Source organism: Trematomus bernacchii, unplaced genomic scaffold (assembly GCF_902827165.1).
Source record: "Trematomus bernacchii unplaced genomic scaffold, fTreBer1.1, whole genome shotgun sequence".
Lineage (NCBI taxonomy): Eukaryota > Metazoa > Chordata > Actinopteri > Perciformes > Nototheniidae > Trematomus > Trematomus bernacchii.
The window spans coordinates 8,084,262-8,099,875 of NW_022987851.1; the positions used below are offsets into that span (position 1 = coordinate 8,084,262).

Here is a 15,614-nt window from a genome sequence, read left to right on the forward strand (position 1 = left end):
TGTATTGAGTGTCAGACTGTGTGTAGTTTAAGACTAGTATCCCTTTTTTTAACCACACAACGTTGTAATTATACAGAACAAAGTTCTGTTCACACCAATAGAAACACATCGGGAAAGATCACAATAAAAAGTATTTTTTCCAAACCTTTAACAAGTGACATATTTATATGATTGCAGTAGGAAAAGGTACATCAGTTTCATCTTGTCTTTTTAATGCGAGGCCCCATCACAGATTGATTAAACTAAATATCTTCCCCTCCTGCACAAAACAGTTGTTGTTGTGTATTGAGGAACAATTTGACAAGTTAATACACATCCAATCCAGATTTAAACTTCTTGTACTACAAAACATCAGCATTTCTATGTCCACAACCAACAAAACTGTTGAAAGTGATTTCAGTTTGTGTTCAAGTTCATCCACTGATGAATGTTGTTTACCACAACTGAGAGACTACCAGAAAAACACAGTATTGTGAATGTCAAATGAAATGAAAGACAAATATCCTCATTACCATCACTCAGGTGCCTGTGAGCATGGCCCTTAACCCAAGCTACTCAGTGAGCAGCAGATCAGAGTGGATACACTGAGCAGCTTCCTTGTGTGGATGTGTATCTGTGTGGTTCTCTCAGTGTAGCTCCTCTGAAAATAAAAAGGTTTGAAAAAACAAAACAAAAAAGCACCTTGTGTAAAGATTCAGGTAAATAGTCTATTTTTCTTTTTCATAACTTGCAGAAGAGTGTTTCGTATTTCACTTGTATACAGCCCATAAACAATTGGATTCAAAAGTGGAGGTACAAGAAATATTAGCATGCCCATTATCTTTTGCAAGTCGGCTGAGACATTTTTGAACCTATGAGATAAAATGGTGAATGTCCCTACAATCTCAAATATAATCAATATAAGCAACTGTGCAACACAAGTGTTGACAGCTTTGGTCTTTTCCTCAGACCTCCTCGTAAACACACATGCAATCAGAATCTTCACATAGGAAAAGGCTTGAATAGACACAGATACAGCTTGCATGACAGCTGTGTTAAACAATCCTATGATATTATTGAGTGTCGTGTTTCCACATGTGAGCTTCAGTAGAGATGGGTTATCACAGAACACATTCATAATCACAGATTTGCACCTGGGAAGCCTTGTCTGTAAAGAGAACAATGATACAATCAAGACAAAGTCAAGACCCCAAACTAGAGAGATAATACATGTCACCACTCTGGGGGTCATAATAGAACTGTAGCGTAACGGCATGCAGATGGCAGCATAACGATCAAAAGACATTGCTGCAAGAATAAACAGAATTCCACCACCATACATGTGGAGTAAGAATGCTTGTAAAACACAGAGAGGGTAGTAAACCTTATTTGTCTCAGTAACAATGTCTGAAAGTACTTTTGGAAGCATGGCAGTTATGCCTATCAGATCATTGAGAGGAAGACTAAACAGGATAAAATACATGGGCTTGTGAAGATTCTTCTTGAAAATGATCAGTGTCATCAAGGTCAGGTTGCAAAAAATTACAAACAAATAAATTGCAATACCGAGAAACAATATGGGATATCTTCCTCCAGGTGGAATAACAAATGGGTCGAGGGTTAATGCAGAGCTGAACAAAAAAGAAGTGTTCTCCATTTAATCTTCACTAGTATTATTAAAACAAAAACTGTTATGAAATGAAACTAAAGCACTCAGACAACATGTCACTCTCTTAAAAGAGTTGCATGAAGGGATGACAACTGCCCTGCCCATCCTTTTTTAAGTCATGCTACTGCACCATAACTTGTTGACGTCACATTTTGCTTTTGGGATTGTCATTGGCTTTGCATAGATGAATAATATGTGGATTACTGTTAGTGAAGCAACCCTGCAAACTCCAGGTGAACAGTGAAGGCTATTAGGAAGTTCCTAAAACATTCAAATGTACTAAGATATTCTTAATAATAATAATATAAAAAAACCTCTTATAGCTCCACTGATTGCAAATAAGTCTGATTGTGTTGATGCCTATGACCCCACTTCTTACTTAATGTATTACCTCAGTAAAAGTGATCCTGATTAGTTTATGGTCTCAACAAACAATTTCAAGTGTTATTTTAAACAGCATGATGTTCATTTTGTAATGGTGCTATTTATAATAAAATCAAACAAACAAACTACACGATGTTGTGTCCTAGAGCTTTAACCCTGTTGTTTCAATTCCAGCAGTTGTTTCTGATATGAGATGTTTTCGAAAAGTTAATCTCATGACCAAATGCATTCAAACAGAGAGAGAATCAATTTAATAGAGTTCCTAAAAAGAGAAACACTTTTGCTGTTCAAGAAAGAGATTTAAAGTGACGTCAATCACGCTAGGTGCTTAGCTTTTTTCATGAGCATCTTTCACCCTTAACAGTCACAGCAACTAATATTCTGTCTGTGGGGGAAACTTCTGAAGCAATTGGAAGCAGGACTCAGAGAGAGCTGGAGCTTTGATGGCAAACACTGACTGTTTATTTGGAGCTTCGGCCGGAGAATTCACAAGACATGTCACGGGCCACGATCTGACCACACGGTTGAGATGCCAAATCAATTCTGAAGAACCCTTCTGTAGTTCGACGTTTTAACTAGTTCAGAGTGTAATAATCAACATTCTTCAATAGATAGACTAATATAAACAGCTGAGGGACACTGAATCAAATTTGTTGTCGCTTATGGCTCGGCGTCATCTACACCCCGAGAAGGATGTGTTCCAGGTGTCCCATAACAATAACTATCTCTGACCGAAGTTGCCTTGTTGTCATAAACTGGTAACAACAACAAAATGCTTGGGCAGCCCCTCCTTAAGGGAGATAGCGGCTGCCCAAGGCTGGGCATCTGCGTCAGAGGGCGAAAGATGACATGCAGGGGAAATTATTCTCTGACACTGTCCTTATAGGGAGGTTAGGGATCATCGTACCAAAATGTTAGTCTATTATTGGCCCAAAATGTTATTTGTCTTTTAAATGATATAACAACTGGACCTACTTTTCTCAATTACAAAAATGACTCATAGTATCACCGTCTCTTTGCTGCAGGACGGTAAAGCAAATGATTTTCACTGTCACTTTACCCTGTTAAATCTACAGTGTGTATGTGCCCAGTTTTGTTATCTAGATTTTGGGTTGGCAGACCCTGGTTCAGCCGAATAAAAAAACTGCATTAGTTAAAAAAACCTGCTCCTAATATATCTGAAGTCTTTTTTTAGTTTCTATTGATTTAAAAATGTTTATAGAGTATTGATACCAACACAAATAAAACATATTTATTCCAACTTTGATTTTATTAAGCTTTTCAGGCAAAGCGCTACTGTAGCATATAATGTATCTATGATACAATACAAATATCCAGAGTTACATCAGCTGGATGCCCCATTACTTTAGGCAAAACAAATGTATTAATGAGCCCCTTTGAGATATAATAAAATGATGTGTTATTAACTGTCTCACATTGTAATTAACCCCTGGATAATTAGTAAACCTCTTGTTGATAATAAGATTCCTTGTTGTTTGCTAATGAAGCATGTTGTCTAATAACACCCAAGGGAAGCTGTCACATGGGAGGCTGCATGTCACAATACATCTTGTAAACATTGTATTCCTTATCTTTAATGGCTACGAGTGTTAATATGTAAAACATTTCAAAAGAATAAGTTTAAAGTTGAGTTGAAGCATCACATGAAAAAGTATTTGCTTTGTGTGTTTGTTTTCTCCATTCAACTGCCATGTTTTATAAGCAAGTCCACACTTTTCATTAATATGTCAAATGGCTCAATTAATTAAACATGTCAACCATATTCTAAAGCATTTTCTTGTTCGTTTATGTGTCCCAGGAGAAAGATTCTCATTGAAACACAGCGTCGAAGTGGTCACATCAGGCCTTTGGGAATATGGACCTTGTGGATGCGGACAAAAGAGCTGTAAGGACATTAGGACCTCAGTAAAGACAAACCATCTCACCCAAGAGGAATGGTCATGATGGACCCTTGATAATAATTGATTTGACCCACTAATTATTTTCTCTGGTTTTTCTCCGGTTTGGCAGTTCAACAATTACGTGAATCATAATCATGATTATTGGGTTCAGAGATAATTTCGGCTTACAGCAAAGTGATTGGGCCTTTCTTTTCAAAGTTAACACTCTTTTGATTCTTCAATTTCCCTACAACACACACATCGGTTATGTGAACTTTAAACTATGTTGTCCCTGAACGTATTAATACATTGTAACATGTTAACAATTGTAGTTTACAATGTTTGTAACTGTTTTCTTCTTCTTTTATAATGTCTTATGTGAATAATAATATAAAATGTTATTGATGTAACCTTTTTTTTCAAAATAAGTTTGAAATTGCTTCAAATTTTTTATGTATAATAAAAAAGCAGGAATTCACACATCCAATATATAAAACAGGTGGAGGTTTTAAAGTGCTTTATAAATAAAGCTGTATTGTATTATTGTATTGTATTGGGGAAAGGCCTCAGGGCCCAGTGTTAAAGTTAAGTTAAAGCCTTTTATTGTCATTATCAAAAACTTGACATACATAACATTAAAAACACGGCAGTAGGACAGACAACATACGGGGGGAATAAATAGTTACAAATATTGATATAAAAATAGTTTTTAATTTTTAAAGTGCATTCAAAGTGTGTATATGTGTGAAGATGGTTACGGTTATTGCATTAAGTGTGGTGGTTAAGCAGCCTGACGGCCCAGGGGTGTGTTAGTGTGTATGTTGCTTTAGACTCAAATACAATTTAAACGTAATAGTTCCATCCGTACAAGGTGCCTACGAGTCTCTAACAATGAGGTCATGTTACTCAAGTTGAATATATAAGAGATCCAGTTTGAAGCTGCTGCTCTGATTCCCACCTCCACAGAGAAGGTACTATCATCTGTGAGAACAGATGCTGATACAACACTGGGCCTGCTTGGCTTTGCTTAGCATCATTGTGGTGTAACATTTAATGTCAATTTAATGTAATTTAATTTACATTTTATGTACTTTATTTATTAGTTTCCATTACCACAAAACACATTTTGCTAAAATGGTTAAAGTATTTTTTGCAGGAAATGGACACTGAAATCAACTCTTGAAAAAGTAAGTATTGTCTTTTAAATGCATAATGTTTTTAACTTTTCTATTGAATTAACCAACGTTATGTTTGATTTGTATTAGTGATTGTTAGTATTTAATGTTGTACTCACATTGCACCTCTTGTTTCTTTTTTCTTTGTGTGTTTAGTAACAGAATTATGCCTAATATATAACAATGCACATTATTTCGACCTATCACTATTAAAGCTTCTAACATGTTTTTTTCTCTCTCATTTAGGTCTTTCATCAATTTAAACAGAATGGAAAGCAACAAGACAAGTGATATCATAGAGATCCAAGGCTTTGACATATCTCCAGGGTTCATCTACCCTCTATTTTTCTTACTGCTGTTTGTGTACCTAAGCTTGCTTTTCTCTAACATTGGAGTCCTAGTGCTTATCATCACTGAGAAGAGTTTGCACCAGCCCATGTACATTCTCTTTTGTAACCTGTCTGTCAATGATCTAATAGGGAACACAGTGCTACTGCCTCAGCTGATGGCTCACATCATCTCAACAGAACGCTTCATCACCTACAACCAGTGTGTGGTCCAAGCCTTCTACAGCCACACGTTTGGATCAGCCTCACATATGATCCTGATTATTATGGCAATTGACAGATATGTGGCGATATGTCATCCTTTGAGGTACAGCTCAATCATGACTACCAAAACTTTGATTGCACTATCAGCCAGTGCTTGGGGGGTGTCCTTGGTGCTGGTGTCGGTTTTGATAGGTCTGACAGTGAGGCTCTCCCGTTGTAGATCCTTTATTCAAAATGCTTACTGTGACAACGCATCACTCTTCAAGCTTTCTTGTGAGGATGTGTCCATCAACAATATTTATGGACTCTTCTTCACTGTGCTGCTTTTTGGTTGCTCAATGGGAGGTATTGCTGTCACATACTTCAGAATAGCTGTCATTTGCTGGGTCAAGAAAAACAAAGAGATGAGAAGCAGAGCACTTCAGACCTGTACCAGCCACCTTGTTCTATATCTCATCATGCTCTGGTCAGGGTTTTTAACTATCATATTGCATCGTTTCCCAAATTACCCAGATTTAAGGAAAATTGCTTACATTTTATTCCATGTGGTCCCTGCTAATTTAAATCCGATTATTTATGGGATGCAAACAAGGTCATTGCGTGAAAAGATTATTCAAATTCTGCAAAGAAAAGTGACTCCAACCTAATCTGTCTTCTGTTCTGTTCATACTTGTATCTGGAACATAATAATATTTATACATGTATATGCTTGTCTATCCTTCTGCATAAACTTATTTTGTATATCTCAGCAATCATAAACAAGGAAACATCTGTTACCAAAGTTAATGGTAACATATTTGCCCCTTTTGTTTTGTTTGTTTGTTTGTTTGTTCACCATGTAAAGCGGCCTTGGGTCCCTTGAAAGGCACTATACAAATGTAATCTATTATTCATGTGGTTTATGGATGAATATTAATAACAATTGGCTTTTTTTTACAACATGGGAAATTACTTTATCCCTCATAAAGTGTGCCGACAGTAAAATGAGCGTCTACACTTGCCCAGTGACAAGCTCTTTACCAACCTCTTCTGTCTTTATGCTTGTATAGCATGCAAATACTAAAACCACAATGTCCATTCTTGTCCCTAAACTGTTCATATAATAGGGATAATTAATGAGCATAACATTTGTGTATATTCATGTTTTTGTTTTCATTGAGTTTCAGGTATAATAGCAATGTTTCATGTAATGTAGATATTGAAAGACATACATTGAAAATAAGATGTGAATACTGTGTGTTGGTGTTACAATACCTAATACTAAATACCTGTACTTATACTGGTATTTGGTATCGGGCCTTCCAAATTACAAAAAATGTTTCTTGGCCTGTTAATGCTGTATAGACAAATTATATTGATCAACTTTTTATAAACGGAATTTTACTCTTTCCATTATAACAGAAAAGGCCCAAAAGAGGTCATACCAGTTGTTCTGCTGTCCAGTGCATCTGAGTTAAATCGTGAACTTTTTTTCCAAATCCAAAATTGTTTAAAACACAGTTCTGATGATTAAGCATTTTATCTCCCTTTGGTTTGAGATTATAGAGTGTTGCCCGATCAGATTAAAACGTATCAGTTTGAAGTGCATGGTGCTGATAGGGGATTAAACAGATAATCCATATAAGCTTTATTGAGACATTGTTTTCTCCTGCTTTAATTTTATGTACAGAAGCTTTCCTGGTGATATCTCTGAACACATGTACTATTCTGTAAAGTTGGGTAATTCTCTCCGATTCATGTCATGAGAGTAAAGTCACATTTTCCCCAATGAGGGCTTAATACAATACTTATTATTTTCGACCTCCTAAAGTCTTTTACAAATGTCAATTATTCTAACCTCATACTATTTCATGTCTGGTGTGTTGTTTCGTTTCATCATTGTCATTTTGTACTGTATCAGTAAAAATATATAAATTGGTTTCAAAATTACTTTGTATCTTTTACCCTGCTTATGAGACACACTTTTCATTACCCATAATGTAAATAAATAGAACAAATATATTTTAATATCAGATGTATTTATCAGTTCATGTTGCTTTGTAAATCCCTTGGCCTATTGTTTCAGAAACAAATAAATAAATGTATGGACACAAATCAATATTTTTTAAAATCACAACATTGTGTAAATAGCGTCAGTAGAAAATGTGATTGATTTGCTACAATGGGACCTGGATTTGGGATTGCAAGTTGTCAACAACAAAACTTATTTACAAAAATGTATTTAAGATATAATTCTACTTTTTATTAATTAGGACTGCAGTAGGATGGATCACATGGTCTGAGGAAAAAGTGCAATCTGAATGTAAATTAAACTACTGCTAAGTACATTACTTAATGACTTATTATTGTGTTGGGTACACCATAAACACTTTCATTAAGTCTAGCTTCTCCAGTCTTCAGTTAGATGGCTTTGCCCATGATGAGAAGGCTCATTAAAAACACCATAATGAAAAATATCCACATGAAAAAGCGATCTAAAACTTTGGCTACTTTCTTCCACTCCCCAGTCCTTTTCTGTGTCGCCCTCTGATCCCTGTAACAGTTGGCTATGTACTCGATGTTACGCATTAGTTGCCTCTCGTTGCTTTGACTGTCGCAGGAAACCTCTCTGTCTTTTCTCTCTCCATCACTCACACCCCCCTTCCGGCATCTCCTCTGACCCTGAGAATCTCCACAGTCCATGCTCATGAAAATACCATTCTTCCAAGTGCAGTAGTTGTTGGTTGGGTTTTTCCCGATGGAGCCACCTGGGCTCATCATCTGATCCATGTCCTCCCTCTCCTCTGTGGTCATGGAGCCCACTGTCTCTTGTCCTCTGTCCAGTTTGCAGACACACTCCTCTCTGCCTGGTCCTGCCTGACCATTCATGGTGCAGTTGGTGTTCTTTACATGTGGAGGCTCCTGCTTCTCGGGCTGTGGTGACAAGCAGTTCTCCCCAACCTCATAAACAAAGCACATTCTGGCCAAGTACTGCAGAATGACCTTCTTGGCCCACTTGGGAACAGGCTTGGCATCCGGGCCACAATGGTGTATGTTCATGATGAAGATGGTCAGGGCAGTGGAGGCAGTGATCATGGTCATCGTTGCAATGTAGTACTTTCCTGTGGATGAAAAGGAGGACATCAACATAGAGTTCTAATGCATCTTAATCACACATGTTTGGATTTGTATTACCCTCACCAATAAGTGGCACATTCTCAGAGGGTGGCATGATCTCTGCCACCAACAGCTGAAAGACAGTGAGTGCCAGCATAACAGTGACACCCAAAGACACCTTCTCTCCAGAATCAGCAGGCAGGTAAAAGCCCAGTGGAGCCAGAAAAGAGATCATTACACATGGTATAAGGAGGTTAAAGACATAAAATGAAGCTCTTCTCTGTAGTTTCAGTGTGTAGGTCACATCAGGGTAAGGATCAGCACAGCAGCCATACTGAATAATGTTCTTCTTGGCCGGCATACCCAACACCTCCCATTCCACATTATCCACCAGGTCGGCCAGGTCAGCGCTCTCCATGGCGTTCAGGATGTCCACCTGGTTGCCGTTGTATGTCCAGGAGCCATATGTGAACCTGCACTGCTGAGAATCGAAGGGGAAGTAGGACACGTCCACTTTGCAGGAGCTCTTTGTGATAGCAGGGGAATCCCACATGATCTGGCCATCATGCCGGATCACTACATTGGTGTCCATGGAGCCTTTGAAATGGTCATCCGCACTGGAAAAACAAAGAAAACATTGAGTATCATACCAAGAGAAAATGTATTTGTCCATACCATGAAAACTAAATAAAAAAGGAGCAGTTGTGATGTCCTCAGTAGGTCGAGACAACTTGAAAGGTTGATCAGAATACAAAGGCACAAGTACACCAACTGAGGGAAGAGTCAACACATTTATGAGAGTTGAACTCATTGCTCAGTGTTTGTGTCTGCTTTTCATATCTTTTGATTAATGCTAAGTGTTTGTGTTTATGTGTGTCAGCATTTGATAAGTGTTCATAGTGTGAGCTGTTATCCTGAAATGTCATCAGAGGCATAGGAGTTCTTGCGCACTGGCCTCACAAATACTCAGGTGATTATTCCTTCCTCCTTCCTCTTCCTCTTTGTCAAACATGTGGTACCTCTGTCTTAATTGTAAAGTTGACATTGCCTTTGTATAAAAAGCAGACAAAGGCCTGGACACTCCTGTCAATAATGGCTTCAAGGAGTGTTCAGCTTGTGCCTTTTATACCAACCAAAACGAGCCATTCTGATTAACCCAATACCAATCCGACCTACTTGTTATATAGGACAATATCAGGTCTCCATACATAACTACCAGGTATGCGGATGGTATCGAGTCCATCGTAATCATCTTTATTCCATTGAACGTGTGAATCAACCCACACTTGCCGTATCCATAAATACGCAGTCAAAATTTGGTTTCGCTCATCCTGTAAAACATTGAAATTAATAGAAAACAATTGACAACAACAGGGGAAAGAGTGCAGGTTGAACAGAAATATGTTTTTTTTTTAAATATTTAATCATTTTGTGGGTATCTGTATAACACATTAGGGCTGCACGATATTGGAACAAACTGACATTGCGATATTTTCTTCCCCTGCGATATATATTGCGATATGAAAAAATACAGGAATTGAAGAAAAGACCGTTATTTTTGTCCGCAAACCATCCTTTCTTGAACTTTAATGCTATACAATTGGTATTCTTTTAACAATATTTAACCGGATGAAGGATTTTAGTCACAGACTTCTGGATCTTAAGTTATCAGAGCAACAAGCTGAGCTAGCTCGGTTATCCTGCTATGATCTGATCAAGAATGGTTGTGATTGGTGGTTTGCTGTGCATGCAGAGCCTGCATGTCACTCACTCAAGTACCCCTGACATGAGAGCCGCGTGAGTTTTCCTTTTGTAGCAAGCAGCAAAATAATTGTAACATGACGTGTTTGAGTTCATTTGCCTACTTAATATCGCACGTCCTGCGATGTCAATATTGCGCATGCGCATAACGCAATTATCATCACAACACGATATATCGTGCAGCCCTATATATAACACATACAATCTGGTGGAGACTTGTGCACTGTGGTGTGTTACCATGTCGATAATTTGTGACAGTGTGATCTGCAGGGTCACATTCAGTATGGTGTTAGTGTCATTCACAGGCCTCAGCGCACTAGTGTAGTTTGTGAATAAATCATTCAGGAGCTTCTGGGCGTATTTTCCCTGAGCACACCAACAGGCTAAAACAAAAAGAGAAACAATTGATGATTAGATGTATATCGCCACAAAGCACCTGTTGTATTTAATATTATTCTTCAGGTAAAAATGTGTTCTCTGACACAACATTCGGATGTGATCATTTTTTCATCATTCAATTTTATGGCCAGTGATAATCTGAATAAATGAAACGATATGGATGCTGAAGAGGGTACATGTGGAGAGAAAATGTGAATCCATGACAGATGGTGAAGGGGACAAAGAGCGATGTCAAGCTAGATCGCCCTCTCTATTAAGCTCTACAGCTCTACAGAGAGATCAGGCAAATCTGCCATTAAGCAGCAGTAAGTTGTTGTCAGTTCGAATTGTGTATATTTTGCATGTATTGATTGAACAGTAATATCTTAAACAACATATGAGTATCAAAATGAGCCTTAACAGGGAGATAAATCAAGACAAGCATGTGAAAGAGAAGCATGGTATAAGCCATCTTTAAATATATTTGTACATGTCTTATAAGAAGGTTTTCATGCCTTTTACATGAATGAAAGTCAATTTTGGAATAAGATGTTTAGTTTTAAATGAAAAAACTTGTTGACTGTATATTGTGACTGGAGCTTGTTTTGAGTGTCAACAACAGATTTGGGCAGGCCAGTTGTTAACCCTGGAACGCTGTTTTGATAAAACCTCTGAACTGGATACAAGGAGAGGAAAGGATTATGATTACAGCAAATCCCTGAACTACTGGCATCATGTTTGCAGAGTCTGGGCAACAGATTGTAAAGAGGAATGGAAATCAGAGAGGGAATATTTGATTCATAAAATATCAAAACACTGACATTAATAAAAGAGAAAAAATCATCCAAAACTAATCAAAGTTGTTACTCAATTATGTATCTGCTCATTTTCTAGCATCTCATCGCCATTTTTGCTAGAAGAGCATTGGAGGTTTTCTCTAGAATGTACTTGAGAATGCAACAATCTTAAATAATACTGTTTTAAAAAAAAAATCCTAATAGAATGAATGAGTGGGAACTTACTTGGTAAAATACTGACACACAGAAGCAAGCAGAATAACGTTTGGATTCTCCATCGTTTCATATTGCTGAAACAAACTATCCTGATCCAAAGACCATTTGAGCTGATGTGTGCCTTTCAGTTTTTCAAAGTTTCTTCACTAAAAATAATCCAAACAGAAATTAAATCAGACTGAGAGCGACTGCAGCTGTTTGTGAACTGCACTCCACCAACTGCTGCTGAGAGACAGTAGGAGAGAGGCGGGGCAGCAGCACCACATGTTAACCACAAACACCAGGACCATCGGACTCACAAACAACTCTTCACACACACGATCTGAAGCCTATGTCTCTGATATCATGTATATTAAAAAATGCATTAAAAAATATCCTTTGTTCTGCAGCACAACATAGAGCTCTCAGCCTCGCCACCTAACAACGGTCTTGCACTATTATTTTCGTATGTATGTCTATAGTCATAAGAAACACAATGTATTATTTATAACATGGTCTCTGGTCTGTGTTGTGTGCATCATTTTTTGATAGGCTGCGCCGCCCATACGTAGCCTCATCACTCTCCTCCGCTTGCTTTCTCTTCCGGGTGCGGATGTTTTTCACGCCCCTTTTTCCCCCTTCAACAAGGAGGATGTTGCATCCGTGTGACTATTATCGTCTTCTTGGGCAATGGAAATTAATCTTAGTAGATGCAAAAAATGTCACCGGGGTTTTACATGTCAGGATCATCCCCAGCTTTGATTAAGGAATTGCACCCTATTGTTGGTACCGAAAATGCAGGTCCATCCTGCAACCTGATATCATGAATGTGATGATTTGGTAATAGCGTAGTTATTTACAAGGCAATTGCTTGCAGTTATTGGTGAACAGCAAATCTGGTTGAGGTAGGTTGATTATGTTTTTTTTCAGACTGAGATGGTCAGTAAATGCATGCCGGCTTAAAACAATGCCCCCAAATAATTGAGTGATAATTCCTATAACTGTGCATACATTTTTACTTACCATCATAAATACCTAAAATGTATCTATTGTATTAATATTTGAAGAAAGTTATTATTGCCACATGTACATTCTGTGTGATTGCCTTTGCACATTTTTTTTTAAATACACTTTTTCACAGTTTCAGAAATGCTACAAGGATCCGGTATCTTGGGTCATGACAGGCCCCTGGTCATCAGGGTTTCATTCAGCACCTGCGTTGTTGGCACTGTGGGCCTACCACTGCTTGGGCTAATAACTTGTGTTTTCATATCCTCTGTTTTTCATTATGAGGACTCTACTGGTACACATTGCCAGGTAATATTCATATTTTGCAATCTGAGCCAACCATGTTTTCCTTTGATGCTACTGATATACTAAAGCATTTTTGTCTGTTTCCAGGTTCCTAATTACCTGCCATCCATCAGTGCCTCAATAAGCCTGAGTCCTGAATGCCACATATGGCGGTTCTGTATTGGACTGCACTCAGCACCAAGGCTGCTGGTGGCATTTACCTACTTCAAATTCTACAAGACACGTTTTGCCTCTAAGTTCCCTGAGAGTTTGCTCAGTTGCCTCAATCTGGCCTTTTCCCTTCTCGAAAATCTCGGCCTCTTGCTCCTCACATACGTGTCATCTAGTGAAACATACTGTGAGTACTATATTATTTGAGAGGTTTAATACAAACATATGTTTCCCCTTGAAGCATGGATCATAATGAAGCTTGAATTTGGCCAAGTAACCAAACATTTTGACTTGATTTTAGATGTATTTAAATGTTCTGAAATGTTGTTCCTTTTAGAAACAAAGTATTCTAAACTTTTCATCATCTTATCAGCAACATTAGTAAACTTTTCAGGCATACATTACATTACATTTCATTTAATTTAGCTCACGCTTTTATCCAAAGCGACTTACAATTACCAATTACAGGGACATTCTCCCTGGAGTAACTAAGGGCTAAGTGCCTTACTCAAGGGCACACTAGTGGTGGTGTTCCAGGCGGGATTTGAACTCACAACCTTCTGAACTTCAGCCCACCTCACTATCCATTAGACCACCACTACCCCACAATAAATGTAGTTTTAAAAAAGGAAGGTGGAAATGAACATAAGAGGAAGGGAACACATTTTAAAGTTGTTTACAGTACGTTATAGAGTTTTTATCCGGCTGGTTGATGCTCTTTTTATTTATTACAATGACTGTGCTTTTCTGACTAAACTTCTTCTTCTCTTTGTACATTTTGTTTCTTAGTTGTACATAAAGAAGGTTTTGTCCTCTTCCTTGTCAGTTCCACTATCCACATGTTGATAACCTGCCGTTTATGGAAGACCATTAAGAAGTATTCATTAAGTCCTGAGGTAAGGAATGCAAGATCACGCACCGCAGACTAAAATCAATCATGTCATTTGAGGCATTCCAATCAAATACATGTTTTTCTCCCTTATAGGATGCAAAGTCTCACTATTGGAAAGTGCGCTTCTTACTTCTCAACTTATCCTTCTGTGCTTTTGCCGGATTCTTTTTTTGGAAACACAACGTGTTCTGTGAATCAGGGAGTAAGTACTACTTCAGTTTGATAATTTCCATCTAATTGGGGAGGGTCGAGAACAGTGATCCATGGAGAATACACACAATTCCAAAACATATCAGTTATATGAACAGTAATGTAAAATGAAGCTAGAAAGTGCTTACTTAAAAAATGTCTATATCTACGTTCTTTTTGTTTTCCTTTTCTTTTTTACAGGTTACACATTATTCGCCCTGTTTGAGTATCTAGTGGTCTTCTCCAATATGGCCTTCCATCTCACAGCAGTTTGGGACTTTAAGAGCCGGGAGGTCATGGTCATATCATCCTCAGAAGATAAAGACTTCTGAAGAAACTCAAGGACTGAGTGCAACCACACAACCACCTGATGTGAACAGCCTTAATCCTGCCCCAGGGGAAGAGTGGGATGAAGGCCTTTTCCATATATTTCCATTATGTACTTTTGTCAATTGAGTGAACTATAAGTGAATTTTCTGCCTCAGTCTCTCATCATTCGATGCCTTGACTCACATGCAGTGACAAATACAGTACACTATTCCATGTTATGTGACATTTGAATATTTGTACACTGCAAATACAAAGTTGTCATACTGTACATGTGTTGAAATTAAGTGACAGTCCTTCAAGTACGTTTGGCCTTCTATTTGAAATACAAAAAAGGGGTAAATATCTATTAATTATGAAGTAAAGAGTGACATGGTGGAAAGCAAAGTCTCCTTGTGGTCTTTCCTTTAAGTCTCAAATAGGGTCAACACACAAAAACAATGGTTTCTGACACTATTTCCATACACCAAAAAAATCGAGTGCCACTTCATATACAGTTGTACAATTTCTGCACTTGCAACAACAATATAATTGTTAGCACTTGAACTTTATGCAACGTTTCACAAGTGTGACATTTTCTGTACTACATGTGACCTTCATGGCCTAAATCTGTGCAAGATATTATGATCACACATCAGTTACCTAACTGACACCCAAAAGTTCATGCAGCTGGATAGGCCCAGCAGCCAACTCGCCATACAAGCACACATTTCTGCAATGTTTTTAGATAGTTCTAAAAGCGCTTACATACACTTGTGTTATTTTATGTAACACTTTGCCATGTAAGAAGTTAGAGGTAAGTGTAATTTAAATATGTTGTTTGGATATAAGGGGATGATATACACCATAACAACAT

General features: G+C 37.8%; 4 protein-coding genes across 4 annotated transcripts; 2 read left to right on the plus strand and 2 right to left on the minus strand.

Annotated features, from left to right (window-relative positions):
• Positions 1 to 694: 694 nt before the first annotated feature.
• or116-2 (odorant receptor, family F, subfamily 116, member 2) lies at positions 695 to 1,636 on the minus strand. Its single transcript, XM_034113402.1, has one exon. The coding sequence runs from the start codon at positions 1,634 to 1,636 to the stop codon at positions 695 to 697; it is 942 nt and encodes a 313-aa protein (XP_033969293.1).
• A 3,740-nt stretch (positions 1,637 to 5,376) lies between these two features.
• On the plus strand, positions 5,377 to 6,306 carry LOC117468698 (olfactory receptor 52N5-like). The gene has a single exon (XM_034112922.1). The coding sequence runs from the start codon at positions 5,377 to 5,379 to the stop codon at positions 6,304 to 6,306; it is 930 nt and encodes a 309-aa protein (XP_033968813.1).
• Positions 6,307 to 8,028: 1,722 nt separating this feature from the next.
• Positions 8,029 to 11,977, minus strand: chrna10a (cholinergic receptor, nicotinic, alpha 10a). The gene is made up of 5 exons (XM_034112921.1): positions 11,917 to 11,977; positions 10,754 to 10,899; positions 9,932 to 10,086; positions 8,840 to 9,372; positions 8,029 to 8,760 (listed from the first exon to the last, which is right to left on the minus strand). The coding sequence occupies exons 1-5, from the start codon at positions 11,975 to 11,977 to the stop codon at positions 8,060 to 8,062; spliced, it is 1,596 nt and encodes a 531-aa protein (XP_033968812.1). The 3' UTR covers positions 8,029 to 8,059.
• Positions 11,978 to 12,539: 562 nt separating this feature from the next.
• On the plus strand, positions 12,540 to 15,110 carry LOC117468700 (post-GPI attachment to proteins factor 2-like). The gene is made up of 6 exons (XM_034112923.1): positions 12,540 to 12,791; positions 13,028 to 13,203; positions 13,288 to 13,537; positions 14,140 to 14,246; positions 14,336 to 14,444; positions 14,633 to 15,110. The coding sequence occupies exons 2-6, from the start codon at positions 13,036 to 13,038 to the stop codon at positions 14,761 to 14,763; spliced, it is 765 nt and encodes a 254-aa protein (XP_033968814.1). The 5' UTR covers positions 12,540 to 12,791; positions 13,028 to 13,035; the 3' UTR covers positions 14,764 to 15,110.
• The last annotated feature ends 504 nt before the right edge of the window (positions 15,111 to 15,614 follow it).

Coding starts and splice junctions, on each gene's coding strand:
- LOC117468700 (XM_034112923.1), top strand. CDS start 13,036: ATGCTACAAGGATCCGGTATCTTGGGTCATGACAGGCCCCTGGTCATC. Junction 13,538..14,139: donor GTCATCTAGTGAAACATACT/GTGAGTACTATA, acceptor TTTGTTTCTTAG/TTGTACATAAAGAAGGTTTT. Junction 14,247..14,335: donor AGTATTCATTAAGTCCTGAG/GTAAGGAATGCA, acceptor TCTCCCTTATAG/GATGCAAAGTCTCACTATTG.
- LOC117468698 (XM_034112922.1), top strand. CDS start 5,377: ATGGAAAGCAACAAGACAAGTGATATCATAGAGATCCAAGGCTTTGAC.
- or116-2 (XM_034113402.1), bottom strand. CDS start 1,636: ATGGAGAACACTTCTTTTTTGTTCAGCTCTGCATTAACCCTCGACCCA.
- chrna10a (XM_034112921.1), bottom strand. CDS start 11,977: ATGAAACGATGGAGAATCCAAACGTTATTCTGCTTGCTTCTGTGTGTC. Junction 10,900..11,916: donor GTGTGTCAGTATTTTACCAA/GTAAGTTCCCAC, acceptor TTTTTGTTTTAG/CCTGTTGGTGTGCTCAGGGA. Junction 8,761..8,839: donor TGAGAATGTGCCACTTATTG/GTGAGGGTAATA, acceptor TTTCATCCACAG/GAAAGTACTACATTGCAACG.